Below are 17332 nucleotides of genomic sequence, written 5' to 3' on the forward strand. Positions count from 1 at the left end.
GGCCTTGAGGAAGAAAAGTGAGTCGGAATGTGTAACGTGGTTAAAGTTCACCAGCAGTGTTCCTTTTTTTCTTTTCTTTTTTTTAGGATTGAGTCCCCATATTTTTGAAATATTTTCAAACTATCATTGTGTGAATATCATTTCAGTTCTGATACCGAATTCATGATGGTCAAGATAATAGCCTAAAAGAGTTTTTTGACCCTGCTCTCTGGATGATGGTGTCTCTAAAGATGTTATAAATTTGCTGCATGACACATTGTTCTTGTGTTTTAGAGAAAGCTTGCATTAGCCATTAACTACTATACAATAGGAGAGACCTAGCTATGATTGGGATTCCTCTGTATTGACCTGTCATGAATACTGATGTTTGTTTTTCAAATAGTTTAGAGTGGCCCACATCAAATTGACCTTCACTTCTAAGTCAAGTCTTTATTTGATTTTATTTCATTATCAGGTTTATTTGATTTTTTTCTAGGAAGAAAAATACATTTAAGGAACTGTAAAATTATTTAATAGTATGTTAAACACACCAGTATGAAAAGAAAGGGAAAAAACGTGTGTGTATGTCTATGTGTGTATATGTGTGTGAGTGTGTGTGTGAGAGTGTGTATCTGTGTGTGTCTGTGTGTGAGTATGTGTAATAGTGTGTGAGAGATTGTGTGTCTCTGTGTGTGAGAGTGTGTTTGAAAGTGTTTTAGTCATGCAGTCATGCATGATTGAATGTACTGGTGGTTAGAAGATGTGCACAAATAAATGTTTAGGGGCATGAAAAAAAGTAGAAGTGCTTTTTAAAGCTTGAGGAAGGATGTGAAATCAGTTAGAACAGCCTTCAACACCACACAAATTCTTTCATCGGTCAGAATTTAACAAGTGCTGTAGAAAGGACGACGTGACGGAAAGAAAAAGGTGAGTTAGATTGACTTTTAAATGCAAGAATATAATAATCATGATAGTAGATAGTAATCAGTAGCATACTGTGGCTGTTTAGCTCTTACCTCTGTTCTACAAGCACTAAGGTAAATAGATTCAATGCTTTCGATATCAGGGCAGAGCACATGAATCTTCCATGGTGGCGTCAAAGTAATTTTTCAGTGGTGCTGGCATTGCTCGCAGCCTATCCAAGGATACACAACATAATTATGTTGGTTTGACAAAGCTGCAGTTTAAGCTTATTTGTTAATATACTTCTAATTCAATTTCTTGTTTGTTGTTATTATATAATGGAGAGCTGTGTGTAAGCATGTTTTTAATTATGTGCAGATCTGGCTTTGAGTTTGAGGAATTCTGAGACATGAATGTACTAATAATCATTGTATTGCTCTTCCCACTAAATGCCAAAGGTAGGTTCTGCTCTCTACCATAGCATGTATACTACTCTACATAATTATTAATTTGTCTAGTAATACAATATGCAATGACCCATTTGTGTGCATGTAAACCCCTTTCCTTCAGGCAGTAACACAATTCTATTCTTTTTTTTTTTTTTTTTTACATTTCCAAGGGACTACTAAAAGTATTCCAACAACATCTCAAGGTATCACTGTTAGATTTGTCAAATAATGCTGCATCATTATTTAACAAAAGCTTTTTTCTTGTGTTTTCCCCAAAATGATGTTCCCTCATACTGCAAATATGTATGTAGAATAAATTAAAGCTGCAATAATAATAATTTTTTAATTAATCAAAAAAAAGAAAAAACATAACTGTCGGCAAATCAGAGAGAAATTAAACATTCTAAACTTGCCATTTTATTTCTTAATTATATTTCTTTTTCAACATTTTTTAAAATGTAAAATGTAAACACCAATAGTTCTGATAATAGATTAGAACTCTTACGTGTTACGTGCAAATGTCTGCAAACTGCTTGTTGTGGCTTTGTGCAGTGCTTCACAGTTAAAAAGAGGTTTAGAGATGTGTTAAATGGAAACATTTTAATCATTCACTGTTGCGTAGATGCTAACTTCAGATGTAACTTCAGGTCTGTGAATATCTTCTCTATTTTTTATTTAACCACATTGATCAAGTTGTTAAGCAAGACCACTGATGTTTCTGCAGGTCCCTCAGTCAAAGAGAATACAAATGCATATCACCAAAAAACAGTCACAGATTCATCTTCTACCAAAACTTCCTTCAATAAACCTGGTGATCTGAAAAATGCCAGTAATTCCACTAACAAGACCGGTACCTTGTTTCATATTTTTTTCTGAATTCAAATAAGTAATTCATAACACTTTATTCTATATTTACTGTTACCCTTCTTAATACCTACTCATTTATGGCACAGTTAGATTTAATATAGATGCTTTTTTATTTCCTAATGAGTTAAGTATTAAGGTATTAATTTGTTCTTATACCACAGCAAATCTGATTTGTTGATGGTGTTGTGTAGTTTTCAGAAAATCACAGGGTTCTATAAATCAATTCATTTTCTAATGCTTTAGATCAACTTGTTATTGGAAAATAATGAACTTGTGTGAGGGGTTGGAGTGGGATTTAGAATTGACATCGTAACACCACTTCGTTGATTAATAATATTTATTAACTGCACACCCAGTCAAGGATTAATCTTTATGAAAACATGTGTCATGTAGGCTAAACATGTGTTAGATTTTTTATGGTAATCTCTGGTGTTTACTATCTTTGATATTTTCATGTGACCTTGCTCTCTTAAGAAACTACTGTGGCCCTAAACAAATGTGGACATGGAACTGGCAGCTCAGTTAAAGGTAAACAATAGCTTGATTTCTAAAGCTTGCAGAAGAATCTAAATCATAAGATAAAAATGTTATTAATAAGGTAATGGTTAGATGATAAAAATCAGAAAGACTCTGACACTAGAAAGGTGTGGCATCAACTGGTAAGCAACACAGAGCTTATAGTACTTATTGAACTACTGACATGAGAGTCTGTTAAAATTTTGAAAAAGGGGAATAAATACTACTCGGAAAAGCAATCAGATCACAACATTTAGGTTTTTAACTGTACCAAGTATCAAATGATCTGTAACCTGAGGGTGAGCCTGAAGCTCCAGTAACCCCACAATAAAACACACACAGAGGTTTCAGTGTTCTAGACAGAGATACAGAGAAAATGTAATGGAGTAAAAATAATCTCCATGAAAATAAGTAACACATTGAGTGACTGAGGAAATGTGCTGTGCTGAAGCTAAATCGTAAATCAAGACAGATGTAGCTTCTTAATGCATGCATAATGCATAATGTGCAACCATTATCATTTATTCATAGATGTTGATTTTTTATTCTCTTCTAGATAAACATACGAAACGCTCTCACTTCATGTCATCTTTTGTTCCTTCGAGTTCTAGTAATGTGACTCTAGTGTAAGCAATTTATAGAGGGGTCACAGTTGTAAATAATGTTAAAGGTGATTGATATATGATAAAGGTGACATAAAAGCTATATGTTTAGTACCATTTTTTTCGATAATTGCTCTTTCTGACTAGTATCTCTATTTACCACAAAGGAAAACAGAGTTTGTACATATTGGCCAATATGGATCAAAAAGTACTTTAAATTCTTCATGTATATGAGTCTCCATTTTTGCTTTACAGTTGTATTGTGATTTATTTCCTGGACACATATTTGTTCTATACACCAACTATACTCCTTGATGAAGTTTTTTATTTGGCAAAGGGTGTTGTAGGTTCAGCATTAGGCACACAGCTGTCTTTTTCAGTATTATACTCATAGTTTTTATTATTAAGTTATATAGCAGATAGCCAGGACTTCTGCTACCTTTATTCTGGTATTAATAAACTTCTCATTATAGCACTAAAGCTGCTTAGAACATAAAATATACAGGGGAATATACATATACAGTGGCAATTACTAAGAAAAGCCTTAATTTTCACTGCCTGCTCTCACAATTTTTATTATTTACAAATGGCAACATCATTACTAAATATAGGTTAAAAAGACTAAAAAGATTGCATATACAGTAATTGGGTTAGATAACTTAGAGAGTTTAACGTAGTAACAGGCCACATTCATAACTAAAATAGTCAGAGCATACTAGCGTCAAAATGAGAATGAGATAAGTTCCTCATTCCACATGTGAAAGAACTACCAGAAAAAGCAGAACTAAGAAAAGCTAAGAAAACCCAACAGAAAACAAAGCGCACATAATCTAAAACAAACGTTCTATGAGGTAAAATGACTGAGACTGTACTACATGAATCAATAAACGGAATGCACCTACACTAATGTTAATGCTCTGTAACTTTTCATTCAATTTGGATTGTGAATTCTTACACATCTGTGATCAGGAGACAAAGACAACAGGCCTTCTCTGCTTTTCACCATTCTTCATAAAAAGGAAGATAGGAAAAACATGTGTTGTTCACTTGTTGTTTAAAAGGTTGTTTAAAAATTGTTTAAAAAGATCACAAATAGTCCATATATTTGTTATTACTGTGACAAGTGTTCACTTTTTTTTCTGTATGTAGTTTGTGATACACATTTTTATACAATATTTATTATTTACATCATTGTATTTTCTTTGTCTGAAGACAAACAATTTAGGTTTTTTCAGGATTTGGACCTAAAGACATTTCTCACATTTTTGTCGGGAGTGATTTGTTCAACACTTATTTTCTCTACTGTGTTGTTCTTTGTAGCCATCTGCAACAGGTACAGTAAGATTTAATTTACAATTCTAGATTCTGATTTGAGGATCAGGTGTTTTTTTTGTGAGATGTCAGATTGTGTCAGATATTTTTTTAGTGTTGAATGCTGTCGAATGCTGGGATGGGGGAACATTTCCAATACACTTTTAATTCAAACCTAGACTGTAGTATCTAATGCTCCTGCTGGTGATAGTAACACTAATATGTACAAAGTTGTTTTTGTGTATTGTGTATATGTGACTGTGCATGGGTCTCTCTTTGTGTTGACATGCATAGATGGAATGCAAGTACCAAAGCTCTCACTTCATGTCATCATTTGTACCTTCAAGTTCTAGGAAAGTGACTCTAGTGTGTCAATCTTGTTTCAATGTTTTTTGTTCACAATGTTTTTTCACATATTTTCTGTGCAGATGCAGAGCAAAAGATGCAAACAAAAACAAAGAAAGTATTGCCTTAAAGGATGTTAAACATGAAGATGAACTAGTAAGATTCAACATTTCATCATGTGCAAACCCCTAAAATGACTAAGAGCAAACAGAGCCTGGTATTAACTGCTATCAGAGCAACATCTCCCTTCTCATGCAAGGAAAAATAATGAAAATAATATATAATGTAATACGTAATCACTTTCCAACAAATGTTCAACTAATTTTAACCAGTTGCTAGTAGTGTTCTACTTCACACAATAGTCTGAAATTGAGACTGGGGCTGATATATTTCTAACCCAGAGTGTTGATTCATGCAGCTCCTCAGTGACAGTCATGTCAGTTGATTACACTTGAACTTTAAATGCCCCTAACTGAAAAGTTGAAGCTTATTATTTTTTTTCCCAGCTGGTGATGCAGACTGAAGAAGATAAGGTAGATGACAAGGACCCTCTTCAAGTACAGACTCCTGCTGACGTCTCCACAAAGACATCTGGAACTGAAGAAGAGAGGAAGCTCTTAGGAAAGGAACATACAGAAGGAGCAAGAGTAGTGTCTGAAGTTGACTACGCCTCTATCAACTACTCACTTTTACAGAAGAAGAAAGACGGAGACTTAAATCCAAAACAAGCAGAGAGTGATTATGCAGAGATTCAGATAAAAAAGCCAAATGAAGGAGAGGAAGTTCAGACCGTGCAGCATGGACTGGAGAAAGATGAAGTGGTTCAAGAAGGAGCAATGCAAGATGGAGGGGATCAAGGCATAGAAGATGGGATGGAAAGTGAAAAGCAAGCGGAGTTAGAGGAAGTCCAGGTTTAACAGGGATAGTTTCTCAGTACAGTATGGTTTATCGTTAAGAAGGACAGTGAAGAATGGCTCTGGCATTTTAACTATGAATAATTCTGTGAAATTGTTGCTATTTACGTTCTTAGCATTTCAAGTTTCATTTACCTTGAACAGTACAAAATATTTGCATTACTAGCTTGTAAACCCATCTATGTTTTTCAGTTTGTTTGTTTCTATTCTTCTTTTTCTGAACACTGAAAACACACTTCCCCTATTTTGAAGCTATGTACAGTACAGACAGTTTGTCGATTGCCGTAGCAAAGAGCACAAGAGCTTGTTGAAAAAGTAGCAAAGAGCACAAAACAATGTGTTTTGTGTGTGTGAGAGAGAGAGAGAGAGAGAGAGAGAGAGAGAGAGAGAGATTATGACTGGTGTTGTTTATTGTGTTTGTTGCCTTTTTGGACTCCTTTATCATTTGTAATGTTGCTCCCATTTAAAACAGTTCAGTTCAAGCCCATTTTTAGGGTCAAGATTGAGGACAATGTCCCGTCCAGAGACAAGCTGTTTCGATGGTTCAAATGACCATCGAAAATACCCTCTCTAATGAATGTTTTTTTTTTATATTGGTTGTTGCGTTAAATCTTACCCAGATAGTGCTATTTTCTCATTGGTTATTGTGTAGTCTCTTTTTTTGATTGGCTGATAAGTGTCAGGCTCGACTAAGAACTCCAGCGGAGACGCGCTTGATTCCTGCCCGGTTCCATAGAGACAGCGGTGCGGACGGATTCATTTTGGGCGCTGTGGCAGATTAAATATGATAAATAGTCAACAAGTTTTTCTGCGTGAGAAATACAATGTGTGGCGGGAGCGTGACAAAAGACCCAAATACGTGACTGTCACTCTCAATGTGTGACACTTAACAGCTCTGCAAAAATAAATAAATAAAAAATACCACAGGCTCCATTGAATAGTAGTATTGGAAATTATTGAAAAAAAATCTCACGAATACACAATTTCTTAAAAAATATATAATCATTGCGAGTCTATAGCAGGTTTTGAATAAAATCATACACTGTAAATATGTACTCTTCTTTTTTATTCACTGATGGTTGAGATTGAATGAAATAAAGAAACATTTAGTCTCATAAACTGAGCTGTTTTATCTAAGGAATAAAACATTTGGGTGTTTGTGAGTGTCTGATTGTGCATAAGGCAGATGCACCTAATAAAGTGTTCTCTGAGTGCGGCTACACAATGTAATACTGCCCACTTCAGGCATAGAATGCTAAATACCTTTATTAAACATAAAAGAGTATAAACTAGAATAAGTATACACTGTGAATGTAGGTCATGTGACTATATACAATACACCAATTAAATATGATTTATCGTTATGGATCTATATACAATGTGCATTGTGTCTGTTTTAGCTAAAAGCCGACAGCATTCATGCATTAGTATGTTAAATGGTGCACAATTAATATATAGTTTGTAATATAATATGCTTATAAATGTATAATATCAGCTTTCTGGAAACAAATGTTTTATTGAGCACCTTAAATAGTCCCTCAGGGGGACACTTGTATGAGGTCTCCAGTAGACTCCTGAGAGAACTTTTTGAACGAGTATCCAACGTATAGCTATTAAATATACTAAACTGTTAATGAAAGATTTTCTCAAGTTTACTTGTATAGTTAAACTTTCATATATTTAAGAATGAATGCTTTTTGGAATATCTATCTATAAGGCATAACCTGTGTTAGGTTTTACCTACAACAATTCAGAACAGTTTTTTTCTGAGAGTATAAACTAAAAATTATACTGAAAAATGTCATGACAGATCACAAGAACAGGAGACATGGTGGATGTGTTGAAGAGATATACCTAATTACCTTTATTAAACATAAAAGAGTATAAACTAGAATAAGTATACACTGTGAATGTAGGTCATGTGACTATATACAATACACTGATTAAATATGGCTTTTTAATCCAAGGAAAAGTGCCAGTGGAAACTATAAGGGGGAAAGTGTGTTATATTACAAATCTGAAATGACAAATTCTTAAACATTTTCAAGTTTAAGCAATGTTACTGACTGACACTTGGTGGTTTGGTCATTTTCTGTCTAAGAGGTATTAAATACAAGTATTAACATTTGTTACAAACACGTAGATATTAAAACTTAAAAAATACTTCCTTTCTTAAATCTTCTATAGTTTGCCTTTCCAAATGTGTACTCCTCATATTCACATGTGTATTGAAAACTGCTGTGTTTCTGAAGATATGTAAGCAGATTAAGTCTTTGTTAATAGGATTAGAACGTTCCACATACTGAAGAGCATCTTTAAATAGGTAGGACAAAATGTCAGGTCTGTCTCTACCGTGACAGCCATCTATGTATGTTACTGTACCTTGAAATCTTTCTATCAAAAACTGCCCACAGTTATTTGGATGTCTTTTTGGAAAACTCCAGGTGAGATCTGAATCGTTATGGATCTATATACAATGTGCATTGTGTCTGTTTTAGGTAAAAGCCGACAGCATTCATGCATTAGTATGTTAAAATGATGCACAATTAATATATAGTTTGTAATATACTATGCTTTTAGCTAAAGGCCGACAGCATTCATGCATTAGTATGTTAAAATGATGCACAATTAATATATAGTTTGTAATATAATATGCTTAGCTTATAATATCAGCTTTCTGGAAACAAATGTTTTATTGAGCACCTTAAATAGTCTCACAGGGGGACACTTGTATGAGGTCTCCAGTAGACTCCTGAGAGAACTTTTTGAACGAGTATCCAACGTATAGCTACGGAAGCGTATTGCATTCACTTGAGTAAAAAAAAATCTACTCTGTTTTTCTGAATTAACGACTTAATTTTTCAGGAAATTTTTTTTTCTCTGTTTTTCTGAATTAACGACTTACTTATCTCAAAATTATGAGATAATTTTTCAGGAAAAAAAAATTTTTGCTCTGTTTTTCTGAATTAACGACTTAATGTGGATTGCATGGAAGTAAACATGTCCCGCCTTTCAAGTTTAATCAGTTGAACCGATATGATATGCTTCACGGATATAAGATGATGCATCTGAAATGCATTCAGACTGGCTATGTGGTGACACAAGAGACAATCAGGCAATTGTTGAAAATACTGGATCTCCATGGAGTGCAACTGAGGCGCCGGAATCGTCTTCGGCGACGTTTGTATCATAATCCAGGCCCGAACTTTTTATGGCATGTTGATTCATATGATAAACTCAAACCATATGGGATCTGCATGAATGGTGCAATCGACGGGTTTTCATGAATGGTGATACGGCTACCGTGAAGCATAACATATCGGTTCAGCTGATATAGAAACACAGCAACGTCAAGCAGATCAAAATGTTCTTTTAGTCTGAACAGGCGCAAAGTCTTCAGGTGTCTGCACAAAGTTGACGCACTAATAACAACACCATTTATATTACTTAAAGACAGCAGTATCTCCCAATGTCTCAAACCCAAAGTAAAATAAAACCGGATTAAACTTGAAAGGCGGGACATGTTTACTTCCATGCAATCCACATTAAGTCGTTAATTCAGAAAAACAGAGCAAAATTTTTTTTTTCCTGAAAAATTATCTCATAATTTTGAGATAAGTAAGTCGTGAATTCAGAAAAACAGAGCAAAAAAAATTTTTTTCCTGAAAAATTAAGTCGTTAATTCAGAAAAACATAGTAGATTTTTTTTTTACTCAAGTGAATGCAATTATTACTTGTATTAAGTTTTAGTAGTGACGGCACATTGCACATAAATATGGCCATTTTTATTCAATTTTATTTTATTTTTGGTAGGTCTGGCTTTCTAATTCCTGTACATTTGAACCATTTGTCAACTGACATACATTGAAGATAATAAATGTGTTTTGCCCCACCACCAATACCCTATCAGCCACCTGGAAAACTATAGCAACCAGTTAACATCACCCTATCAGCCACCTGGAATACCACAGCACCTCAGTGGGTGAATGATAAACTTCAACAATGCGAACATTTCCTGTCCCCATACATCATGAAAATACAGTATTAGCTCAACTCAGAAAAAGAGCTCTACATACACCTGCACATAGATAAAAGTGAAAAAATTTAGATGTTATGGAATCATGTCTGCTATATAAAGCTATAAATATACATGCACAAACATGTGAGTCATAATAACAGAAATAGAGTAACTGAAATATCTCATGTAAACAACCTGTCTTAACCTTACAATAGTATTGTTGTCAACCTGAATAAACTGATGAATTTTTTTGTAATAATAAAACTGATGGCTTTCTGGAAATTGATACGTTGTTGTTGTTTCTGCTCCCTGTTCGGGGTCACCACTATTTAATTTGGCACAGGTTTTGCACCAGATGCCTTTCTTGTCAGGAAGCAGATATGCAGGACAAAAAAAATAAACACTTTCTAACACATGTAACTCCAACAAAAGATTCTTGTTTTTACACAGTAGATGCAGTACTGACAATTACGATCACTATTGCAAAGAGCGTACTGAATGTTGTCTGACTATACAGTCACAGAGGAAATATTTGCTACAGAAAGTAGGCTGGTTTGCACATGATCAGCGGGGTGGGTAAATACTTCTTCTTTTTTTTCTCAATCTCTAAACAGAATAAGTTTTTTTCTTTTCTTTTTGTTTTCTGTATGGTTGATCATGCAAATTTAGCATATTGTGAAGTTCTTTTGTTTCCGTGAAGTCTGATTTGGACCTATTTTACTTGGAAGAATTCATGTAAACTGATTCGGAGTACTTGGAGCCATTTAGCCAAGATCGCTGGATTTGATTGTAAGGTAATTTGGTTTTCATGAAGTATAATTGATTTGTCAGTCCACAGTTTCTTTTCTAATCAGCTACTGTAGCAAATTGTGTACTACTTTGAACATTCAAACTAATGCTCTGGAAAATGACACAGTATAATAGTAAGACTTTCTGATTTTTTAAATGATGGTGCACTACAATGTGGAATACTGTATACATAAATCAGGTATTTGGATGTGTATTTTTAAGTGACAGCAGATATTGTGATTTAAAGCCATGCTGTATTAATTTTACTATTATTACATTCAAAGAAATAGTTAAAAGCTAAAATTAGACAACAACATTTGTTTAGGAGAAACATCTTATTGATTTTAGTTTACAATGTTGAATACATGCTATAAATTTACAGAAAATATCACTTTCTGGAAGAACACATTTCTCAGTTCCACATAAACTTTTTTATCCCTGACCTTACACCTCGACAATGAGTCATTTGCAGCTGCAATAGGCCAAAGTTGGTAGAGCATTCACAAATAAACAGATGTGTTGTGTTAATGTGTGACTTAGAGTTTCTAAGGACCAGATTTTTAAAGCAACCAGATAACACCATGGCCTACAAAAAGATGTCTTCAGTGTGGATTTCTGTCTTTCCCTGGGGTGTGTATTTTTTTGTTTATTAAAAATCTAGATAAAAGAAAGTACAGCTTTTATTGCTTTGCCACACAATGATTTAAGCAAGTGATGAAAGCCTTTTGGATGCTGCTGTAGACAAATAATCAACAATGGAGTGGTTTGATGCAGCTTGAGGTGACATAGAGTTAAAATAACCACCTCGTAGTTCATTATTTTCCTTCAACAGCATTTCCCAAAGTTTTGTATTCTTCTTATACCCTCTCAAAATGTTACTGTAACATATTTTATTAGTTTTTTATTTATTTAAGAATTAACCTTTACATTAATGAATCAAATACAGCAGCTTTTATAAGATGTTATTGAAGTGATGATAAATTGTGTGTTAATGATTCTGTTTTTTTCTCAGTATTTTTGTGTTTGTTCAGCTCAATAGCAACGGCAGATCCATCAGAAACTGTAATCATCAATAAGGATAGAGCAACAAAAGGAGAGGGATCATGTGTCACAATTAGCTGCATATTTTGGTTTAAAGAAAATATGATACTGTTGTGGCTTAAAGATCCTAAGTGGAATGCAACGAAAAATGCATTTGATGGAACAGTTGTATATAGTAATACAAAGGAGCGGCCACAGGACCTTCAGTACTCTAACAGAGTGAAATTTATTCATGAACCCAATACTTGGGCCACATGTTCATTACAAATTAATGATCTTAAAGTGAATGACAGTGGAAACTATACGTTTAGGTACATAAAAGGAAATGACAAATATTTGAGTAAAATATTTACTCTCACAGTCAAGGGTAAGTTCTACCTAGCATTAACTAATTCTTAATTCTTTCTAAATTTTAAATGTATTAGATTATAATCAATCTATTTGTCAATTTATATTGTAGCAAATCCCTGCAAAGTCCACATTAAGCCACCAAATTTGAACAGGTCACTTAAAGAAGGTGACACTGTGAGTTTATTCTGTGCAACATCAGCAGACTGTAAGTCACATCCTCAGTGGTCTGGTCCAAGTGATTTTGATGTGAAAATGGATGATGTTGGGGAAAAATACAGTGAGGTGAATTTGACCTTAAACTGGAAAGATGATGGGAGAACTTTGATATGTCATCCTCCTGATAGAACTTCTGAGGACTGCCTGGATAGGAGTTTTACACTTAAAGTGGAATGTAGGTACAGATAAACAAAATACAGCATATACATTTATTGCATTCATTGATTATGTTTTGAGGATTTATAGAATAATAATAATCTTAAATAATGTAGAATGTTTCCTCTTGACTTCAAAGTATGTCATCTACTATGTCATCAACCTCTTGTTTTTATCTCTCTTGAAACTTGGCAAGTCATGTGACAGACAAACTTCAAAGCCCTCTACCCTGAAGACTTTTCGGTATCGGAAAAATTAAAGCGATAACCCTTTTACTTTATTTAACTGTTCTCACAGAAATCATTACAATATCAACAATTACAAAAACTTCACGTATTTCTGGGCCACTAACTGTTAGACATGATCATGTATTAGAATAAGTGCTTAATTAAAAACCTGTGCTTCGCCATGCAACTGAAAATACTTGTCAAATCTGCTGCTTATAAAAATAAATAAACACCTTATGAACAATCAGTATTGAGAATTCTCAAGAAAATCTCAAGAATATACAAGAAGAAAAAAGAAAAAATGTTTTTGTATGTTCTTGGATATGGGATTTAAGTGGGTTATTGGCTTTCTGCAGTGTTCCACTTTAAGAAGGACAAGGTTTTTCAAAATTAAGCACTAGAACATATGAAATCTCCAAGTTAATTTATTTTATTATGCTAATTTATTTATTTTGTATATTTATCTAGATGCACCCAAAGAAACAAAAGTGTCTGAGACCTCTAAGGATGTGAAAGAAGGAGAACAAGTGAAAATTTCATGCTCCAGCAAGGCCCAACCTAACCCTAACTTCACATGGTTTAAACATCAAAACTCTTTTTCCCAGACTGGAGAAAATCTTAGTTTATATGTTAAGGCACCAGCAGATGGAGGCAGATTCTACTGTCAGGCTAAAAATGAACATGGACATGACAATTCAACTGACATACTAATCAATGTCATTTGTAAGTATATGTGTAGTTTTTTATCAAAATGTTCACCACATTTGGAAGTCATGAACCAGATCTTTTAAGGATTATACTCAGAATAAGCATATTGTTCAGCAAACTAACATCAATAAGAACAGAATGAAGAAAGTACATCAAAAAAGGCATTTGAACACATAACACAATGTGTTTTCTGTTTCACAGATGCACCAAAAGGTGTCCATATCAGTCCTGCATTCAAGAACCTCACCGAAGGAGAGCAGCTTACTCTCACATGCTTGGTGCAAGACAGCAATCCAGCAGTCGAAAGTCATTCCTATAAATGGTACAAAGGTGGTCAAGAGATTGATTATCAAACAAAAAATACACTTAATGTGTTAGGTGTAACACGAACTGATCAAGGAGACTACCAATGTAAGGCCAAAAATTCAGTAGGAGAGACCAAATCTGTCAACATTACCAAAGTATCTGTGTTGCGTAAGTATATTTTTTTAGACAAATACTTAAATTTAAATATAAGTACATTTGAAAAAATCTAAAATTAAAATTACACAAATCATTAAACACACACACACACACACACACACACACACACACACACACACACACACACACACACACACACCCTATATGTCCAAATTCAAATACAAATTTTGTGTAAATGTGCTTTCTGTATATCATAACCTCATTAAAAGTCATGTGTTTATAGAAATTGTGTTTCAATACAGTATAAATAAATTTGAAATACATATTTAGATAAAGCAATAGTGGTTTGTTTGATGATATCAGTGATATAGTAATATGTAATTATAGAAGCCATTTTAGCTTTTTAAATAATGCTAAAGTTAAAGGTGGGGTCTCCGATTATTGAAAGCCAATGTTGACATATAAAATCACCAAAACAAACACACCCCTAACACAAATGGGTCCCACCCCTGTATTGATAGCTCCGCCCACACATACATAGGTATGTGTGGCAAATAATGGAAAGAAATGTGTCTTTATCATAGCTGAAGGGAAGAACAATACGATTGCAGATAAACAAACAAGCAAAAATGACACACAAGCATAATCATGCAAAGGACGGCATATATTAGTTCTGTGTAACAAAGCAAAACCAACGTTACTCACCTATCGAGAAGGAAAAAAGCGTTTGTGTCAGATTGTGTCAGATATTTTTTTAGTGTTGAATGCTGTCGAATGCTGGGATGGGGGAACATTTCCAATACACTTTTAATTCAAACTATGAAACCATGTAATTTTTATCACATATCACTTATGAATGGCTTATAGTTGTGTAATTTTTGAGCCTAGACTGTAGTATCTAATGCTCCTGCTGGTGATAGTAACACTAATATGTACAAAGTTGTTTTTGTGTATTGTGTATATGTGACTGTGCATGGGTCTTTCTTTGTGTTGACATGCATAGATGGAATGCAAGTACCAAAGCTCTCACTTCATGTCATCATTTGTATCTTCAAGTTCTAGGAAAGTGACTCTAGTGTAAGCAAAGTGGGAAAGTGACTCTAGTGTGTCAATCTTGTTTCAATGTTTTTTGTTCACAATGTTTTTTCACACATTTTCTGTGCAGATGCAGAGCAAAAGATGCAAACAAAAACAAAGAAAGTATTGCCTTAAAGGATGTTAAACATGAAAATGAACTAGTAAGATATTATCATTCAACATTTCATCATGTGCAAACCCCTAAAATGACTAAGAGCAAACAGAGCCTGGTATCAACTGCTATCAGAGCAACAGCTCCCTTCTCATGCAAGGAAAAAGAATTGTTGACTACGCCTCTATCAACTACTCACTTTTACAGAAGAAGAAAGACGGAGACTTAAATCCAAAACAAGCAGAGAGTGATTATGCAGAGATTCAGATAAAAAAGCCAAATGAAGGAGAGGAAGTTCAGACCGTGCAGCATGGACTGGAGAAAGATGAAGTGGTTCAAGAAGGAGCAATGCAAGATGGAGGGGATCAAGGCATAGAAGATGGGATGGAAAGTGAAAAGCAAAGGAGTTAGAGGAAGTCCAAGTTTAACAGGGATAGTTTCTCAGTACAGTATGGTTTATCGTTAAGAAGGACAGTGAAGAATGGCTCTGGCATTTTAACTATGAATAATTCTGTGAAATTGTTGCTATTTATGTTCTTAGCATTTCAAGTTTCATTTACCTTGAACAGTACAAAATATTTGCATTACTAGCTTGTAAACCCAACTATGTTTTTCAGTTTGTTTGTTTCTATTCTTCTTTTTCTGAACACTGAAAAAACACTTCCCGTATTTTGAAGCTATGTACAGTACAGACAGTTTGTCGACTGCCGTAGCAAAGAGCACAAGAGCTTGTTGAAAAAGTAGCAAAGAGCACAAAACAATTTTTTATTTTCAAAAACAGCCCCCCCCCCAAAAAAAAACCCCAAAAAAAAAAAAAAAAAAAAAAAAACTGTTTCACCAGGATCACTGACCACATTTTAACCAAATACATAGTATTTGTTCAATTTCCATTTATTAATTTGAGTGTGTGTGTGTGTGTGTGTGTGTGTGTGTGTGAGAGAGAGAGAGAGAGAGAGAGAGAGAGAGAGAGAGAGAGAGAGAGATTATGACTGGTGTTGTTTATTGTGTTTGTTGCCTTTTTGGACTCCTTTATCATTTGTAATGTTGCTCCCATTTAAAACAGTTCAGTTCAAGCCCATTTTTAGGGTCAAGATTGAGGACAATGTCCCGTCCAGAGACAAGCTGTTTCGATGGTTCAAATGACCATCGAAAATACCCTCTCTAATGAATGTTTTTTTTTTATATTGGTTGTTGCGTTAAAGCTTACCCAGATAGTGCTATTTTCTCATTGGTTATTGTGTAGTCTCTTTTTTTGATTGGCTGATAAGTGTCAGGCTCGACTAAGAACTCCAGCGGAGACGCGCTTGATTCCTGCCCGGTTCCATAGAGACAGCGGTGCGGACGGATTCATTTTGGGCGCTGTGGCATATTAAATATGATAAATAGTCAACAAGTTTTTCTGCGTGAGAAATACAATGTGTGGCGGGAGCGTGACAAAAGACCCAAATACGTGACTGTCACTCTCAATGTATGACACTTAACAGCTCTGCAAAAATAAATAAATAAAAAATACCACAGGCTCCATTGAATAGTAGTATTGGAAATTATTGAAAAAAAATCTCGCGAATACACAATTTCTTAAAAAATATATAATCATTGCGAGTCTACAGCAGGTTTTGAATAAAATCATACACTGTAAATATGTACTCTTCTTTTTTATTCACTGATGATTGAGATTGAATGAAATAAAGAAACATTTAGTCTCATAAACTGAGCTGTTTTATCTAAGGAATAAAACATTTGGGCAGATGCACCTAATAAAGTGTTCTCTGAGTGCGGCTACACAATGTAATACTGCCCACTTCAGGCATAGAATGCTAAATACCTTTATTAAACATAAAAGAGTATAAACTAGAATAAGTATACACTGTGAATGTAGGTCATGTGACTATATACAATACACCAATTAAATATGATTTATCGTTATGGATCTATATACAATGTGCATTGTGTCTGTTTTAGCTAAAAGCCGACAGCATTCATGCATTAGTATGTTAAATGGTGCACAATTAATATATAGTTTGTAATATAATATGCTTATAAATGTATAATATCAGCTTTCTGGAAACAAATGTTTTATTGAGCACCTTAAATAGTCCCTCAGGGGGACACTTGTATGAGGTCTCCAGTAGACTCCTGAGAGAACTTTTTGAACGAGTATCCAACGTATAGCTATTAAATATACTAAACTGTTAATGAAAGATTTTCTCAAGTTTACTTGTATAGTTAAACTTTCATATATTTAAGAATGAATGCTTTTTGGAATATCTATCTATAAGGCATAACCTGTGTTAGGTTTTACCTACAACAATTCAGAACAGTTTTTTT

General features: G+C 34.2%; 2 protein-coding genes across 5 annotated transcripts; both read left to right on the forward strand.

Annotated features, from left to right (window-relative positions):
* The first annotated feature begins 713 nt into the window (after nucleotides 1–713).
* LOC132858135 (uncharacterized) lies at nucleotides 714–7044 on the forward strand. Its single transcript, XM_060888358.1, has 8 exons — nucleotides 714–906; nucleotides 1261–1340; nucleotides 1502–1534; nucleotides 2056–2181; nucleotides 2673–2726; nucleotides 4529–4649; nucleotides 5056–5128; nucleotides 5479–7044. Exons 2-8 carry the CDS (start codon nucleotides 1292–1294, stop codon nucleotides 5887–5889), a joined length of 867 nt encoding a protein of 288 aa, XP_060744341.1. The 5' UTR covers nucleotides 714–906; nucleotides 1261–1291; the 3' UTR covers nucleotides 5890–7044.
* A 3286-nt stretch (nucleotides 7045–10330) lies between these two features.
* On the forward strand, nucleotides 10331–15620 carry LOC132857792 (B-cell receptor CD22-like). Of its 4 annotated transcripts, none has more exons than XM_060887839.1 (8): nucleotides 10331–10476; nucleotides 10605–10698; nucleotides 11234–11323; nucleotides 11706–12101; nucleotides 12195–12476; nucleotides 13153–13407; nucleotides 13594–13866; nucleotides 14981–15620. In XM_060887839.1, the coding sequence occupies exons 3-8, from the start codon at nucleotides 11275–11277 to the stop codon at nucleotides 15025–15027; spliced, it is 1302 nt and encodes a 433-aa protein (XP_060743822.1). In that variant the 5' UTR covers nucleotides 10331–10476; nucleotides 10605–10698; nucleotides 11234–11274; the 3' UTR covers nucleotides 15028–15620. The 4 variants fall into 4 exon arrangements, with proteins under 4 accessions (XP_060743822.1, XP_060743824.1, XP_060743826.1 ...); XM_060887841.1 differs by having other exon boundaries at nucleotides 10605–10693; XM_060887840.1 differs by having other exon boundaries at nucleotides 10450–10480.
* Nucleotides 15621–17332: the final 1712 nt, after the last annotated feature.

Source organism: Tachysurus vachellii, chromosome 15, assembly GCF_030014155.1.
Source record: "Tachysurus vachellii isolate PV-2020 chromosome 15, HZAU_Pvac_v1, whole genome shotgun sequence".
In the NCBI taxonomy this organism is placed as follows: Eukaryota; Metazoa; Chordata; class Actinopteri; order Siluriformes; family Bagridae; genus Tachysurus; species Tachysurus vachellii.

Bases quoted from the DNA above. Each gene is read 5' to 3' on its own strand.
- LOC132858135 (XM_060888358.1), top strand. From the start codon at position 1,292: ATGAATGTACTAATAATCATTGTATTGCTCTTCCCACTAAATGCCAAA. The intron at 2,182-2,672 runs GTACCTTGTTTC...TGCTCTCTTAAG, and splicing joins TAATTCCACTAACAAGACCG to AAACTACTGTGGCCCTAAAC. The intron at 2,727-4,528 runs GTAAACAATAGC...CTTTGTCTGAAG, and splicing joins AACTGGCAGCTCAGTTAAAG to ACAAACAATTTAGGTTTTTT.
- LOC132857792 (XM_060887839.1), top strand. From the start codon at position 11,275: ATGGCCTACAAAAAGATGTCTTCAGTGTGGATTTCTGTCTTTCCCTGG. The intron at 12,477-13,152 runs GTAGGTACAGAT...ATATTTATCTAG, and splicing joins TTTTACACTTAAAGTGGAAT to ATGCACCCAAAGAAACAAAA. The intron at 13,408-13,593 runs GTAAGTATATGT...TCTGTTTCACAG, and splicing joins CATACTAATCAATGTCATTT to ATGCACCAAAAGGTGTCCAT.